The sequence below is a fragment of the Tetrao urogallus genome (genome assembly GCF_951394365.1).
Source record: "Tetrao urogallus genome assembly, chromosome: 10".
In the NCBI taxonomy this organism is placed as follows: domain Eukaryota; kingdom Metazoa; phylum Chordata; class Aves; order Galliformes; family Phasianidae; genus Tetrao; species Tetrao urogallus.
In genome coordinates this window covers 18,763,389-18,779,621 of record NC_136823.1, presented here as the reverse complement: position 1 = coordinate 18,779,621, position 16,233 = coordinate 18,763,389, and the positions used below count along the sequence as shown (strand labels likewise).

Below are 16,233 nucleotides of genomic sequence, written 5' to 3'. Positions count from 1 at the left end.
GGCGCTTCGGGCCGAGTCGCACGGGGCCGGGCGGGCGGCCAAGGCGTGTCACGGCCGGGCGGGCGGCCAGTGCCTCCCCCGCGCAGGGCCGCGTCCGCCGGCCGTCCCGCCGCCGTGCCCCCGCCTCCCCGCCCCGTGGCGTTGGCAGCCGCCGCCGCGGGATTTTCCGCGCCGCCCCTCCGCCCCGGCTCGGCGTGCCTTGGCAGCGCTGTGCGGCTCGGAGCGCTGAGCGGGGCCGGGCCGGACCTCGCCCGCCTCCCCCGGCACCGGCCCGGAGCTCCGGGCGGAGGGAAAGGTGACGGCAGTAAAGCGGAACGCGGAGTAGCCGGGCGGGGCCGAGCGGTGCCAGGGCAACCTGCGCGCTCTCCGTTCGTGAAGTAGCATTCTAATGGCAGGATGTGGTCAGCCTCCGCAGCGAAGCATCGCAGGCGTTCCGGGTGACCTCTCGGAGCCGGCTGCCCCGAGCCCCGCCGGCGGACGGAGCCTCGACGTGCGGGGAGGGCAGGTGCCGCTGTGCGCAGCCCTTCCCGGCCCCAGCAGCCGCTCTAACTGCGCTCACTGCAGGATAAAACCCAATAAAACATCTTCAGAATGACGTTATCTGAAGTACGGAATCCTCGAAAACAGTGGAAATCTTGCAGCCCTGCCAACGCCGGCCCTGCAGGCACAGAGCTGGGAGCTGGGAGCCCGCCCTGTGCACAGCACGTCTCCAGGGGTGCAGCCTGACAGCACAGCGTGGCAGACCTGGGCCTTCCCAAAAGCCCTAAGCATGCACTTGCATAGTATCCAAACACTGGGTCTGCAGTTACATTAAGTTTTACTTTCCACCAAAGGAGCTGTTAGAACTGAACTTTTCAGAAACTCACGTTCACACTCTTTAATGTTTTGTGGTTGATATCCTGGGACATCTTACCTGGGCTGGGATGGCGGATGTGGTGCATCCCATCACAGCCTGCGTGTGTATGGGGAGCGCCTCAGCTCAGCTCATGGAGGTGTTTGGTCCCCGAGCTGCTCCACGCTGTGTCGCACATGGATGTGGACTCCGCTCATTGGGGCTCCTTGGAAGGGAGCAGAGGGTGATGCTGCGTGTGGTCGCTTTGCCCAGCACTGCTGGTATTTAGGACTTCTGTTGGGAATGCTGCATCTGGAGAGAGGAATTATTTGAGTAAATGTCTAACCTGAAAGAGGGCATTTTAAAGCTTTCTTTTAAAATGTTTTAACACATGGGCACAGTAAGGGCTGCTGGCTCTCCCTGATGCATTGAAGTGTGGTGCCAGTTGTGCTCAGTGGCCACGTGGAACTCCTCCAGAGCTGCTGGCATCCACCACAGGCATTGAACCTTTCTCTCCTAAAGCCCTTTTCCTAAATGAAATTGTAAATGCCAGCAGTGTCGGGGGAAGAAGCAGATCAGTTGTGCAGCTTTATGTTCAGCAAACTCCTGCATTCATGCAAGAGACAGCCTGAGCAGTGCTGGTGCAGAGGGGATGGTTTTGTGCAGAAACGTGGCAAAATCCATCACACGCAGAGCAAGGAACCTCCTTTCCTGTCAGAACACGTGCAAGAGATGAATTGGGAGAGTGGGGATGTGGGAGATGCTCAAAGATCTGCAAAATATGTGACCATTTGCTATGTAAGCAGATCTGTGCAGGCAGTCTGTGCATGGCGTTCATTTTCAGGTTATTTTGGATTCATTTCTATACATATTTGGGTGGTTATTTTTCAGCTGTAAGATCACACCTGTGTTGTGCAGCTCTCAGCAGGGCTGTCCGGCTCCCAGCTGCTCCCAGTACTGGTAATGCAGAGAGCAGCACTGTGGGTACGTTTGGCACCAGGGGCAGCAGGGCTGCTTCAAGGCCTGTGTGAGGAGAGCACGTGGCTCATTCATTTGTGGAGAGATGCTATTTCTCTCTGCCAGGAATGAAACCTTTTGCTGCGATCTCTTCCCAAAAGGGGAAGCTGTGGCGAGCTGCCAGGGGGCACGAGATGTGCAGGGTTACATCTGGAGCAAACACTGATGTTTGGAAACCATCTTCAGTTTCTTCTTGAAAGTCTTCTTGCTTCTCACCTGCTGCCTGCTTCCTACCACGCCTGTTGCTCCCCAGCTGTAGGGCACAGGGTCCAATGAGCTCAGAGCAGCCAGAGGTGCTGTGTCCTGGGCAGGTTCTGTGGCTACATCTTAACGTCCGGTGGGAGAAAATAACTGAGCATTCACGTTGCTTCCTGCAGTCAGAGCTGGATGTGGAGTTCGTACTCTGCCGCTCAGGGGACTTTTGGTTGTTCCCTATCTGTTTTTCAGTAACACGTCTGGTGGTTCTAAAATGAGTGTATTTATCTGACCCAGGAACAGAGACATTACCTCATTGTCACGGGGCTGGTGGCAGGCAGTGCAGCACGGCCAGGCAGAGCTGCTGGACACGGGGCTGTGCTGGGCTCACCCTGTGCAGGACAGCGTTACCCTGCGGGGCAGCCCAGCAGGACGGGACAACGTTACCCTATGGGACTGCCCAGCAGGACAGCCACAGCACCAGATTGGGGCAGGATGGGCCCTCTTGTCCCACAGTGCTCACCCGAACACTGGTGCACACTCATTGGCACATATGTTGTAAGGCTGCGATGTATGCATTTAGGCAGCACTAATGGCTTGATGATTTCGATTCTCGCTGCCTTGATTTTAAATTAAAAGTGAAGGTTGTTCCCAGTAATGGTGTAGCACAGTCTGAGTACAGTCTGTTGTGCACACTGGTCATCCTGTGGTTACCATAGGCATGAAGACAAAGGCCAGCAGCTGAGCACAGCCTGCTAACAGCACTGAGCGTGGCCACCTTGTATTTCCCCTCTGCTGATGCAGGATTGTGCAATACACACACGACTTGAATCACAGGTCTACCCCAGGCAAGCCTGGATGGGATCCCTCCAAATTTGCCAGCAGTTCGTTTTCAGATGGCACGCTCAGCATTCAGCCATGAGGCAGAGGAGCCGCCCCTCGGCCATCGGCTTCCCTGTTACTCACTGCTGCTGGGAGGGATGTCTGCAGGATGCTGGGGAGCGTCTCCCCAGGGCACACTGCCAGCACGGCTTTCCTCCTCCGCGCTGTCACTGGGCCCTCTGATTCATCCCGTCTGCCCGCCTTGTTCCTGTGGGATCCAATGCACCACCTCTGCTTTTTTTTTTTTTTGGTTCGGGGAAGTCTCATGTTCTGCCTGTTTAGTTTTCCAGTTTATAAAATCTGGTGTAAGCGTGGGCTGAGATGGCCCTGAGCTCCCGAAGCGAGGAGCGGGCTGAGGGGCTGGGGTAACTCTGTGGGGGCTTTGCAGGCAGGTGGTCTTTTCCCTTTTGCTTTATAATTCATGTTGCTCAGTTAGGGTGAGGATATGGGCGAGGACGAGACTTGTCTGTGCTGCCCTGGCACTACACCTGCAGAGTCTGGAGTGGGGATGAGACTCAGGAAAGGGCTGGAAAACAAGAATTGGAAATTTCAGTCCTTGTAGATAGCAACTCAAGCCCAGGACAGGAGCTCCTTCATTCTTCTGGCACGTGCACTATGAACTGCCTAATAGAACAAAGGATCATTAAGGTTGGAAAAGACCTTTTCAGGAGCAGTGCTGGGGCTGCCCAGCAGTGTGGGGTGAGCCAGACCCCCCTCACCACGGCCCCACATGGGTGTCCTCCATCCTGCTGCCATCAGCTTTGTGAAGGAGATCATCACCAGGCCATGAGAAACCTGGGAGAGGCCACTGACCTCAAAGGCACTGCAAGGAGCCCACATTTCCATCTCTTCCCAGCGTTTACATGGAACAACCTTTGGTTTCCTTCTCTTCCTCCCACTTCCTAATTCCAGGGCAATGAGCAGGCCCTTGGTGCCAGCCACAGGCACACACTGACGGCCTCCCTTGGCCCTGTTCTGCCAGGTGCAGGGCAGCTGTGGGTGTCTCAGGGTGAGCCGGAGATGTGGGGCTCTGCTGGCTGGGCTCTCTGCACCTCTCATCAGCTCCAGATCTAAGTGAGTGCAACGTGCATCACTCTGTGCATCCTCCTAAGCCCTAGAGATGGGCTGTCCTACTTGAATGAGCCTCTGTGGCTGCAGATATTCAGACCAGAGGCAAAGAGGGCATGGCCAACCCAGGCAGACACATCGCCCATGCTAAATTCATGCCTATGGGGAGATGTTCTCAAAACCACGGGGCAGTTTGACCACCAGGCACGGAGGAACCACTGCGAGACGTTCTGCAGTGTGCATCAGGCAGGCAGCTGTGCCAGCGGGTGGCGGTGGTACTGGTGGTGTATGAACAATGAATCATCGTGGGATTTAATTGCTGTGAAAAGTCCCGTGGTGTGTAAATAGACACAAACTGCCATTTTTAACTGCTCTCAGGTACGCCAGCACTGGGGGGATGCGGCTTTCTTCCCGTAAGTTCGATGCACGTTACGTTGTTCCCCTCATTCATAAGTAAAAGTTTCTTGCAGACGTAACAGATTGTGTTTCCATCTCTGTTGTGTAAAAACAGCAGTGCGGACACAAGTGAAATGAAAATCACAACATGCCATCTTCAGAGTTGTACTGAAACACATGGAACAGACACTAAATTCCGCTCTGCTGCCTTCAGATTCAGCGCTCTGTGTGTTTACTTAGTGCCAGGGATGGAAAGTAAAAACAAAATTATCATCTGAAAAAGCGGCAGTAAACAGGCGTCGGTTCCATCCTCTCCCTTAGGACTGAGCACCGCTTCCAGGCAGAGGAAACACTGTGAGAGCTGCAAAGTCATTCCCAAAATGACACAACAGAGAAAAAGAGAAGAAAAAAAAAAAAAAGGATGGAGCTGCAGGGTGAGAACAGACAGCAGACGAGGAATAATGGGTGAGAGGGAGCCAAGAGATGGCCCTGAAGTGATGCTCTCCTGGATGAACGGCCGCCTGCAGCCTGGCTGCTGCTGTGGGTGCAGGCAGGGAAGCACCTGGCCGGCGGTGCTTTGTGCGGCTGTCAGCCCGCGTGTGCGCAGACAATGTGCGCATCCTGGGATTGTGAGCTCGCAAGGTGCAGGATGGTTTTCCCATCTTGTGGTTATTTTTGGCATTTCTGAAGGTTTTGCTGTGTTGCGCTGGGACAAACAGCTTCCATTTTTCCCACGAGGGAGCACAGAAGGGATCCCAGCTGTGAGCACCAGGAGCTGCAGCAGCGCATCAAGCTACGTGGGTTCGGTACAGAGTCGCTCTCATCTTTTTCTTTTCTCGTCCAACCTTACACAGCTTCGTTTCTGAGGGTCCCCCTCACACACAGAACTGCAGCATGCGTCCCACAGACCCACGGCTGTGCCAGAAGCGGCTGTTGCACCCCACCGCCCGCGTGCGCAGGGCTGCATTGCTGTCTGACCATGCACTGATGGCACCTTCAGAGTGTTGCTCCATATTTGCCTTTCCTTCCTCAGCTAGCTCTAAACTCTGACCAAAAAAACAAGCGGGTTCCTGAGCTACGTGCTGACAAGGCTCAAGCACTCTGGCTGGCAGAGCGGTTATGAAGCTCACAGTGCAGCTGAGTACTGGAAAGATATTTGTCACTGCAGATTTTGCTTGTCATCTGCAGAGATGACATGCAGATCTCCCCTTTGACAGATTGATAGTCATTCCGAGATGCACCCACCCACAAAAACCACAGACATGCTGCTTTACTCAAATCTTTACTTTAACCACTACTTTGTGATGCAAAACTGGTGGAGTTTTTGGTACTTTTTGTTAAAAATGAACTCTTTATAGGGGTTTTCCAGCATCCCTTCTAGTTACTAAAAACAAATTGACATTAGCGTACTGGACGGGACAGCTCAGTTTACTTGTGGGTGGTTTTGACATTCATCAAATTAACATGTTTAGTCTGGAAGAAGGTTGCAAAGGTAGTAAATAACGAATTGGACACAAAAGTACCGCATCTCCCTCGAAGTTATCATATCCCCATATAGCATCTCCCCATTAAAATGCCAGCTTCAACTTGCTGGAAGGTTTATATGGTTGGACTGGATGATCTTGGTGGTCCTTTCCGACTTCGATGACTCGATACTGTTTTTGTCCCAGATACCAACCCCTCCTACTGACCGAATTCACGTGCAACGAGGGGCTCTGCTGGCCCCGATGAACCTGAAGGCACTTTGACATCACGGCGACATCGCATGTCGGGCGGCCGTGGAGCTGCAGGAGAGCACCCAGGGAACACAGCGCAGTGTCTGCAGGTGCTTATGTTGGAAACGTAAAAGGGAAAGTACTCCAAATAAGTTTCTCTTGTTCAGAAATACAATGGACAATTTAAAAAACCCTATTAAGCCTGTGTGTAGGAGCATTTCCCATTCCGGGAGACAAGTTGAATTGTTACACGGAGCTATATTATGACTCTCCCGACAAAGTATCAATCAAGACTCCATTATGTAAGGAGGGATCCATCACACGCGCCCCATCGCGAGTCCCTGCCGTGAGCGCCGCGGCTGCAATCCAGGCTCCTTTGTCCTGCCCTGTGCCAATTTGCTGCGAAATCGAGGACGGGGCTGGGAGCTGCCATTTAGTTGTCTCAGGGCCGCGGCGCTGCGGCTGTGCTTTCTGAGCGGTTATTTGCATGGCCTTGATTAGCACGTCGCCTGCTTCATTAGCGACGAAAGTTCTCATCCACACATTCAGCCATTCATGCAAATTGAAAAATACATGGAGATCCTTCCCCTCGAGGACTTCCCATTATTAGAAAAATGGGTAGATTCTTTTTGTTCCTTCCTCTTCCGAAGGTCACTTTCATTTTCACCTCCGAATGAAACTTCTTGTTTAAAAGACGACAGAGCCGTATTCCCAAAGTTTCAGGTACAGCGGTCCTGCTTCAAACCCAGGCTCCAGACGGAGCCATTGCAGCTGCCCGCCAGATGGGTGGAGACGCCCAACTTTAATCTCATTCTTGAGCTGCCACTGGGATGCGTCACCGCACCGCTCGGTGTAGTGGAGGTCAGGAAGGGGTTTTCAGTCACAGAGTTTCCACTGTGGGCCCTCAGCCTCTGGGTTCCCAACCAGCAGCTGCTCCTCTTGACATCCTCTGCACAAGTCATTGCATCCTCTCCAAACAGCACCCGGAAGCCTTGCTTCCTTTCCCAGTCCCTGCTTCCGACATCGTGCACTTCCAGCTCCTCACAAGTCACTTCTTCCCGCACCTCAAATCCTTCCTGCTGCCCTCTTGGCCCCTCCGCCACATCCCCACCGCTCTGCTGAAGGTGCGATCCGGCAGCGCGGATCCCACGGTACCCACATGCACTGGAGCGGATCCACATGAGCAGCACCCAGATCCCTCCCTCTCCTATGCAGAGCTCATGGACATGTGCGGCTGTGGGCTGAGAGAAGGAGCCGTGAGGTCCCAGCAGCGCTGCCCAGAGCTGGGGATGCCCCATCCCTGGAGGTGCCCAAAGCTGTGGGTGGGCCCTGCACAGCCTGAGCTGGGCAGCGGGGTCCCTGCCCACAGCTGGGGGTTGGAACGGATGGGCTTGAAGGTCCCTTCTGTGATTCTATGAAAGCACCAGGGCAGAGAGGTGCCGGTTCCTCCTGGCCACCGCTGAATTTGGGTTTTGCATCACAAGGAAAGCGTCGCTTCTGGCTGTGGTCTGCAGGGCGAGTTTTGTTCCTTGAAGTAACCTGCTGAAACTCAGAGCTATTCCACCCAACCAGCAGCGCGCACCAACCTCACCATTTGTGGACGGTTTCCCACGACAGCTCATTTCTGATGTCTCTGAGAAAAACCGCTGCACAGATCTCTGCCAGTGTGGACAGCAGGAGCCTCGTATCCATCGCGTGGTGTCTGAGGTGACGTTCTGGGATCCCAAGCAAAGGTCAATGCAAAGAAACCATGGGTGTCATTACAGACTCGCATCTTTGGTTTGGGAATATTTTCACTTTCAAGTCCCCGAATTGTGAATAAAACTTCCTGTAATTTCAATAGATAATCATATTAGTGGAAAAGACTCCCTCCGCTGCGGGGCAGTCGGTCTCCAGGTGGCTTTCCCAGGGGAGCAGCTGTCCCCAATGCCGGTCCCAGCCCGCCCCACAGCCATGGGTGTGGAGCTCAGCCCAGCCCAGCCCAGGTGGAAGGCAAAGGCAGAAGAGGCTTAGCAGCCAAACAGCGTAAGAAGAGAAATTAAGATGTGTGATGGCTACACACAAAATTCCATCGTCAAGATGGATTTCTAGGAGTGCTGCTTGCTGCTGGAGGAGAGGAAAGGAAAGGAAAGGAAGGTGGCTTCCTCTGTGCTGCCGCAGGGCGGCTGTGCTTCGCTTCCAGCACTCGGCTGCAGCTGCAGCAACAGGGAATAAAATACCACTTTTTGCAGCTCACCGCATCTCCTGGGAAATGAGAACCGCACATGAAAACACCAGGTTTTGTGCAGCTGGCTTTCACACAGATCACTGCACAGACTGGGGCTTGTACTTCTCGCTGAAGCACCCACTCAGTTTTTGCCTTTTTAAGGCAAAGATGAAGCAAGGCAGCACAGCTGTCCCTGCACAGGGCACACGGGAAGCTGCTGCCTTCCCACAGCGCACACAGCCTCCTCCCTCTCACCTGACTTGTGGGAGACACCAGGAAGCCTGGCGGATCTGCGTGTGTTTGTTTATCCCTGCATGGCACGGAGGGAAGGAGTGAGTCAGATGCATGTCTCTACTGTTCAGAGAAAATGAGATCCTCCTCCCTTTATTGCACAACCCCTGATAGCAGCCGCACGTCACGTTCCCTGTGCGTGCACCTTGCTAGGAGCCGGTGGCTGCAGAGGAGACACCAACAGATCGAGTGGGATGTGCATGGAAATGAGGTGTGATGAAGAACTCTCAAATCAGCAGCAGCTCTCTGGCTTGGAGCCGCTGCTCAGGGTTCCCTGCAGCACGGGACGTGCCCAGCATGGCACACGGTGACACTCCATGGCAGTAAGACATGCCCCCTTCAGATGGCTGTGTGCAGATTAAAGGTGATTAATTGTTCCAGATCCAGCTGTAGAGCTGAATCAAACACACAGTCGGCAATGCTCTGTGGAGCTCATGGAGCTGAAGAAATCCTTAAAAAAAAACAAACAAACAAGACAACAAGAACTCCAACACTTCAGCCTGAGGACGACAAGCCCAAAATATGAGCACTCCACATCTCAATTGCAGGACCTGGAGCACGTTTGCACGCAGCTGCAGAGGGCCCAACTGGTGCTGCTGTTTCTAGACCCATCTGTGCCCCTGGAGCTGCAGGGGGATGAGCTCAGTGCTGCCCTGCAGGGCCCTCCTGCGCCGCTTCCCCAACGCCCGTGTGTGTGACAGCACCACACGCAGCCCTCGGGGCGGGGGACAAACCACAGCAGCCTGTGAACATGTGGGATTTTGCATCATTTATTTAAATACCTATATTTATGCATTTACAAATTTTCATAGTTCTGTTTGTAGCTTTTTTTTTTTTTTGCCTTTTTTTTTTTTTTTTTTTTTGTAGACAGTATTGCAGAGAAGTCAGCTTTTGTAAAAGGAAGTCCATGTATAAAACGAAGCAATGGATTGGAGAAAACAAAAGGCTCCTCATACTTTCTAGAATCAGAAACCAAAGTGACCAAACGGAGGGAGAGAATGGGGTGGGACAAAACACCCTCAGAACAGTGGCTCTCTCACAAGCATTACATATGTCAGTGCTCAGCTACAGTCCTAACGGGATCAATTGGTGCAACGCCTGTCTGCAAAAAGCTCCGGCAGGCACAGAGGTCTCTCATGGAAAAACAAAAGGAAAAGGTCCTACAATGAGGAACACGAAGCCCGGACAGCCTCACGATGGGGTTATGGGTTGTGGCACAGAGTGCCTGCAGGAGACTGCGCCGACTCACCAGTAGTGCATACTCATCCCAAACTTCATTTTGCATAAAAAGTTCCCTTTAAGAAATCTCACCGTTTAAAAAACCCGATATCTGAGCTCTCTTAGCCTCAGTACTCTGCAGAAATCACTTGAAAAAATACTTTCTCTTTTCCCCCTTTGGAAGCTTCAAAGTAAGGTTTCGTTTTAACTGGTATCGATTTAACAGCTCATGGATTCCCAGTGTCGTCCCTGGGAAGAAGAGGCAACAGATATGGCATTGCAAGATATTTACACACATGGTACAAAAATGTCCAAGGGTATGAAAAATCACCAGTAACACAATTTTGCAGCAGCCTCATTTACACCTGTAATTTTATACCATTTATTACATTGTACTAACACACCAGATTCAAAGATGTGCACTCCCTTTAGGACATTCAGGAGTTACAAATATATTGTGATTGCATAATTCATATTGCACAATTGTATAAAAACATAAATACTAGCTATTCTATTCTTTAAATACAAAATACATGTCACGTAGTCAAATATTCTTTTCAAGTGCAATTCAGGTGCTCTCTTTAGTCCTTCCAATAAAAAGGCTATTTTGATAGTTTTGGCACAAGTTTAACCTCTGGCGTGTGCCAACAGTTCTAATTACAATACGTATGCCCCAAACTTTATATAGTAGCAGTCATATACATACAGTATAAAAACAGGGTATTTACAAGATGAGCTAAACGTACACGGGATGCAGCCTCAGTGGTTGGGCTGGACTCGGTTAGCATTATTCACGCTGCTGCGAGAGGGAGAAGCGACCCTTCTGACTTATGCTGGTTGCTGTGGGTTCACATTCATGGGAGGAGGGTGTCCTAGGAGACCGATGCGCTGCTTCTGCTTCCTCTGTTCGGTCATCTGGAAAATTAAAAAGTTTGCTCATTAGGCCCGGCCGCTTCCTGTGTGTCAGCATGGAACGAGGCATCGTGGTCAGGGCTGCTTCGGAAACCCTCTTCTACAAATAATGCTCTCCTGCCCCCTGTGCCAAGTGCTTACAGATGGGAAAGGCAGCTCCGCATCTCCTCGGGGAAAAGCCACGGCTTTGCTTGTGTGACCGAGCTCTGCTTGCAAGGAAACGGCCCTGGAGAGCCTGGTGGCACACATGAACTTGTGCAGGAATTGGTGCAGGAATGAACACAGGTGGCTGCCAGCAGCTTCCCAATAGGAACACTTGGTAACCTGGACGAGGATGAGGCAGGAGGAGGCAGGGGGTGGAAAGAAAAGCTGAGCCTTCACGTGAGGCTGGGCGTGCTGGACAGCTGCAGCTCACATCAGGAGGGGGCAGACATCCCTCCTGACCCCTAAAGGTACACCTTGCCATCACAGGGTGATGTTGGAGCCGCAACCACCTGGAAATGGAGCTCCCTGCACCAACCGCCTCAAAGCAGCATCCAGCACACAGCTGTGCCCTGCCTCATGGCACAAACCTGTGGCTGCAACTGTGCCCCTGCCACAGAATCACTACGGCCCCATAAAGCCATCTCGTCTTCAAGCATGAGAAACTACACAGAGCATTCTGCTTTATGGGAGCTAACCCTGTCTCTTAATTCAGCATTAGCTCCGTGATAATGAGCCAGATAATGCTGTTTTTTGCAACATCTACCTCCACAATCATGTAATTTTTTTCAATTTTCAGTTATTTAATTGCAGACGTTGATCAATAGAATTGATTGCAGGAATAATCGATTGCACTCTAAAGGAGACAGAATGTTCACACACTGCTCGTCAACAACACACCCCTGAATGTATTTGCCTAAAAACACGCAGTTAGAGGCAGGGCATCCTCCTTCCCTCGCACTTGGAAGGAGGCACTGTGTGCCAGGAGCTGGAGCACAGCTAGGGTGGGGTGTGGAGCCCACCATGGGAACGTGCATCGGTCAAACCCAGCCATGCTGGGCAGCTGCAGAAAGGCACTGGATGCTCCCTGCACACGGCTCTGTGGCCAGGCACCCAGGCAGGCTGGGTGTGCAGTTACACCCAATTCTGCACCAGGGAAAGGACTGAAATACAACGGCACTCCTGAAACCATAATTAAACATTATTACAGCTGGTGCCTTGCTCAGCGTCTGACCAAGGGGGAGGCAGAACTGTCATTTTTCTGTTACTTTTTAAGAAAAATTGCCACGCTCTCCCAAGGAGAGGTCACACCTCGCATTCTCTGTGACACACTTTTGGAAATGTACTTTCACAACAAGCTCAGGGGGCTTCACAGGCAGACAGGCGTGGGTGCAGGGAAGGGAAGGCCTGTGCACAACTCCAAACACACACACACACACACACACACACACACACACACACACGCACCCCTTCCCTGCTGGACCACCTGATGTTGTCTACCTGGACTTGTGTGGGGCCTTTGATTTGACCTGCACCACATTCTTATCTCTGCCCAGAGTGGTTGTGGATATCCCATCCCTGAAGGCATTCGAGGCCAGGCTGGATGGGATCCTGGGCAGTCTGATACAGAGGTTGGCAAGCCTGCCCACAATGTGAGGTTTGGAACTAGATGATCTTTAAGGTCCCTTTCAATCTAAGCCATTCTATGACTCTATGGAATAGAAACAGGAGAAAAAAAAAAGGGAAGAAAAGTGCAATAAAACAAGACTGATATTTTTCACATTGGCTGCAAGGCAGAGCAGTTTGAGCCTCTAGCACATTTACCTGGGCAGAGAATCTCTTGCAGAAGTTTGAGGCTGCAGTGACCTGAAGCCCAGCCCAGTAGATAACAACCTACACACGTTTTGTAGGGGAGCTGTCAGCCCCAGCGGCACGTGATTAAACACCAAAACCCAAGGCTCCCAAAGTTCATCAGAGCCGAGCTGAGCTCTCAGATAATTGTGTGTAATTACGTAGATGCACTCTGCCTAGTTCCAAAGGTTGCTTGTGAGTTGGAGTTAAGTCCAGAAGTGAGAGCAGTGCGTGCAGCAGATGCACGACCAGGGCACTGGTTCCATGGGCACGCTCAGAACGCGCTGCTCGCAGCGTGCCAGCCTCACCTGCTTGGCTGCGACTGCTGGGGACAAGTCAGGTGTGGGGGACAGAGGTCCAGGGTCTCGGTGGTGTCACAGCACTGTCTTGAAAGAAGCCAACATCGATTGCGGCTGCCTCACACTTACTGACATAGGAAGGCAGCGCTGGAAAGGACTTCTGGATGATTGCATCGAATCCCCTGCTGTTGCAGACAATTCTGTCGTAATCTTTTTGCACAGAATTAAAATGATCAAGACTTTAATGGCTCTGTGTGCATTTCTCTCCTTTGTGAAAGCAGGCATGCTGGATTTCACATTTTAACTACTGTCTCCAGAAACCTAACAAGCTTGAAAAGCAAATGAATGAGAGGTCTGCCCTCTGTTTAATTGCAATAAAATAAATACAAATAAAAGTTCCCTGAGCTGGTTCCTTTTCCTGGAGACAGTTCCTAATCAGAAGGAGGGCCGAACTGGCTTTGTCACATAATTGGAACATCCTGCAACTGAAGCAGGGTGCTCTCAATAACGGTACTTAGGGGAATTCCTAAAAGCTATCACAACATTAATGAAGCTGGTTTCCTCTTTTGCTTTTACAGTCAAATAGCTCTTTAAAAGCTAAATCCTTCATTCTTATTTTCACAAAGAGTAAGAAGGGTTTTTCAGTGCTTGGGCAGCCAAGAGCTGCAAGCTTTAGAAATAAATGCGCTCCAATCCAAAGCTGGCTTCATCCGATGGAAAGACTCCTGTTGTCTGCAGACCACTTTGAGTCAGACCCTTCAACAGGAAGACGTAAGACACATGTTTCAAGATAATTGTTTCCAGGCAAAAGAGCAAAAACGCTACCCAGCAAGTATTAAAGCTCAGACAAAAGAGCAACTGCCTCCATCCTCTGTCCTCAAAACCAACTGGAGCGAGGGGATCCATGGCACAGCGTCTGAAAACTAATTACAGCCAAGAGCAGAAAGACTTTCTGCTCTCAACCTGACACTAATCCCTCCCTGTGCTCTGCAGGGTGCTGGGGAGAAGGGCCCAGCTCCATCAGAAAGCAGAGCATGATCGGAAGTCAGCGCCAGGATCGCAGCCAGTGCCATCTCTCAGAGACCATCTTTATAAAGATAACTGCTTACACAGAGATCGGGTCGGAGCAAAGGGATGGGAAGCAGGCGTCAGATTAGTACTGAAGAGAGTTCTGCCAACTATCCTGCAGGAGGCAGATCAAATCTGAAAAGGCAACGGTCCAAATCTGTTGACCATTTCTGCCCTGCACAATTCCGCCCGCTGCCCAGGGATACAATTGTGTGCAAGCCTGAATTCATTTCACCCACTGCAGCTATCCACGTAGCGAGCAGAACCATCTGGCTCGGGTTATTAATCCATAATGATAAGCAGTCACTTCGCTGCCACAGACGGCTTCCACCAGGGCAGGCAAAAGCAGTTTTGCCTTTTACTTCCACTTGGGTTGTAACCCACGCAGACATCACGAAGGAAAGCACGCTGTCAATGAAGCATCGTGTACAAAGAGTAATAACTGACAGGGCAGTTCAGTTCATTCACAACTGGTAAGCCTCTGATCAGCTGCTACTTCACCCTCACATTATCTTAAATAATCCTTTGTGAACCTCTCCCAGAAAGAATAATGTTTACCCAAATACACCTTCCAACACTGAAAACTATTGATCTTAATTACACATGGGAAGGAGCTGGCCAAAACTAAAAGTTAAAGCAAAGTCTCCAAGCTCTCGCTGCACCGACAACTGCTGCACTGAAATACTCCTCTAAGGTCTGTGCAACGTTTGTGTGTGGAGCAGAATCAACGCATGCTGCAATGCAAAATAATACTGTGGGCAGTCTGTGCTGCAGATTAAAGCACGACAGTAGCAAACTCTTATCTGCACAAGCAGCACAGCTCTAACATGAAGGAGACCACTGCACGCTAACTGCTCAGGCTCTTCTCAAGTTTCTCAGTGGGTTTTGAGGTCCGCGAGCAGTGCTGCACTTCTCTCACTATCACACCCTCTGACTCGCAGGATTGCACTGAGGTATTGGGGGTGAAAGCTGTATTAACAGCAGAACTGTAAACAAAGATACAGACACGGGCTCTGTGCACCAGCAAACGCTGACTGACATCAACATCAGCTTTGATTTTCTCAGTGCAAGTTTTTCCTTTTGGGAGGTGTCACCCATCCAGTTTGCGCAGCACTGACAGGCAGCTCAGCTACGGTGCTGGGCTTTGGGAGGGTGTTTTTTTTTTGTTCAGTGCCTTCCTAAGCACAAATTACTTTAGAAAAACTCTGCACAGGGTTCACAGAGTCCACGGAGCTGTTAAAACCCACTTGGTGGAACAGGCTTGCAGGAGCTGAGCTGCCTGTGGGCGTGTGACCGCAGGCTGGCTGCCAGCTCTGCTCACCCTTACCTGGTCCTTCAGCTCAGACAGCTGCCCAGAGAGGTTGGTCACCAGCTTCATGGTGGACTCCAGCTTCTCTTGCAGGTTCCTCAGCTCGTTCTGCTCTCCCTCCGAGTCGCTGCTGACGAGGGACATAGCTCGCATCCGGGGGAACCAGTCCAGGTTTCGCTCCTGAGAACCAGGCACAAGTTCATAATTAGCTCTTACCACATGAAAACCTGCACCCCAGTGGCTCAGTGCAGACGTATCTTTAATGCCACACTGGGACATTCCTCAGATACATAAGCTCTGCAGCATCTTCCTCTGCGTCTTACTGGAAAGTCTGTAAAATCACCCACTGGAGGCAACGAGGCACTTCAGATGCAACTACTGAAAATTAAGGCTGCTTCTTGTTGGCTTTTCCTTTCCAGCAACTCATCCTCCCCAGCCATTTCTTTCTCAGCACAACACACAAACACCAGACTGTGAAGCAGACTCCGTTTAGTGTCTGCACACACATCCTTCCATGTGAGAAATCCACAGCCTTTGTGCACTTCTTCAACCAGCCTTTGTTGAAGATTTTCTGCTGATAAAGTTGGAGTTTGGTTTTTGACCAAAGTTTGGCTGTGCTTTGTACTGAAAGAAAACGTGCTCTACCTGAAGTTGAAACTTTACAGTTGAAATACTTTCTTTTAAAAGAAAACTAAAAAAATATCCCTATTATGACCAGCTGTTTCAGTCTAAAATGTGGGACGGGTTAAATTGCAACGCACCGCTGACCATCAAGCCTTCCTTCAGGCCTGCAGCTCTCTGGTAGCCCAGGTTTAAGTCACAGCCAGGAACTCAGCGGAGGCATGAGGTTTTACTAACGTGTACACAGAGGCTCACAAGTACACTCACGTACACACCATGACGTTAAAAATAAAAGCGGGAACGGAATAGAAAGCCACAAGAGAGGAGGAGGGGTGCATCTTGACACCCTGAGTTTTAACACTGGTTTGCTA

At 51.2% G+C, this 16,233-nt stretch overlaps 1 protein-coding gene across 4 annotated transcripts in view; it reads right to left on the bottom strand.

The window, feature by feature from the left end:
- Positions 1 to 10,648: 10,648 nt before the first annotated feature.
- Positions 10,649 to 16,233, bottom strand: part of ITPR1 (inositol 1,4,5-trisphosphate receptor type 1) — a gene marked incomplete at both ends in the record, with an annotated part of 144,712 nt that continues 139,127 nt past the window's right edge. For all 4 annotated transcript variants that reach the window (XM_079540213.1, XM_079540216.1, XM_079540214.1 and 1 more), the window contains 2 exons: positions 10,649 to 10,735; positions 15,260 to 15,421. In XM_079540213.1, coding sequence (XP_079396339.1) covers positions 10,649 to 10,735; positions 15,260 to 15,421 — 249 coding nt within the window. The remainder of the gene's footprint in view (positions 10,736 to 15,259; positions 15,422 to 16,233) is intronic.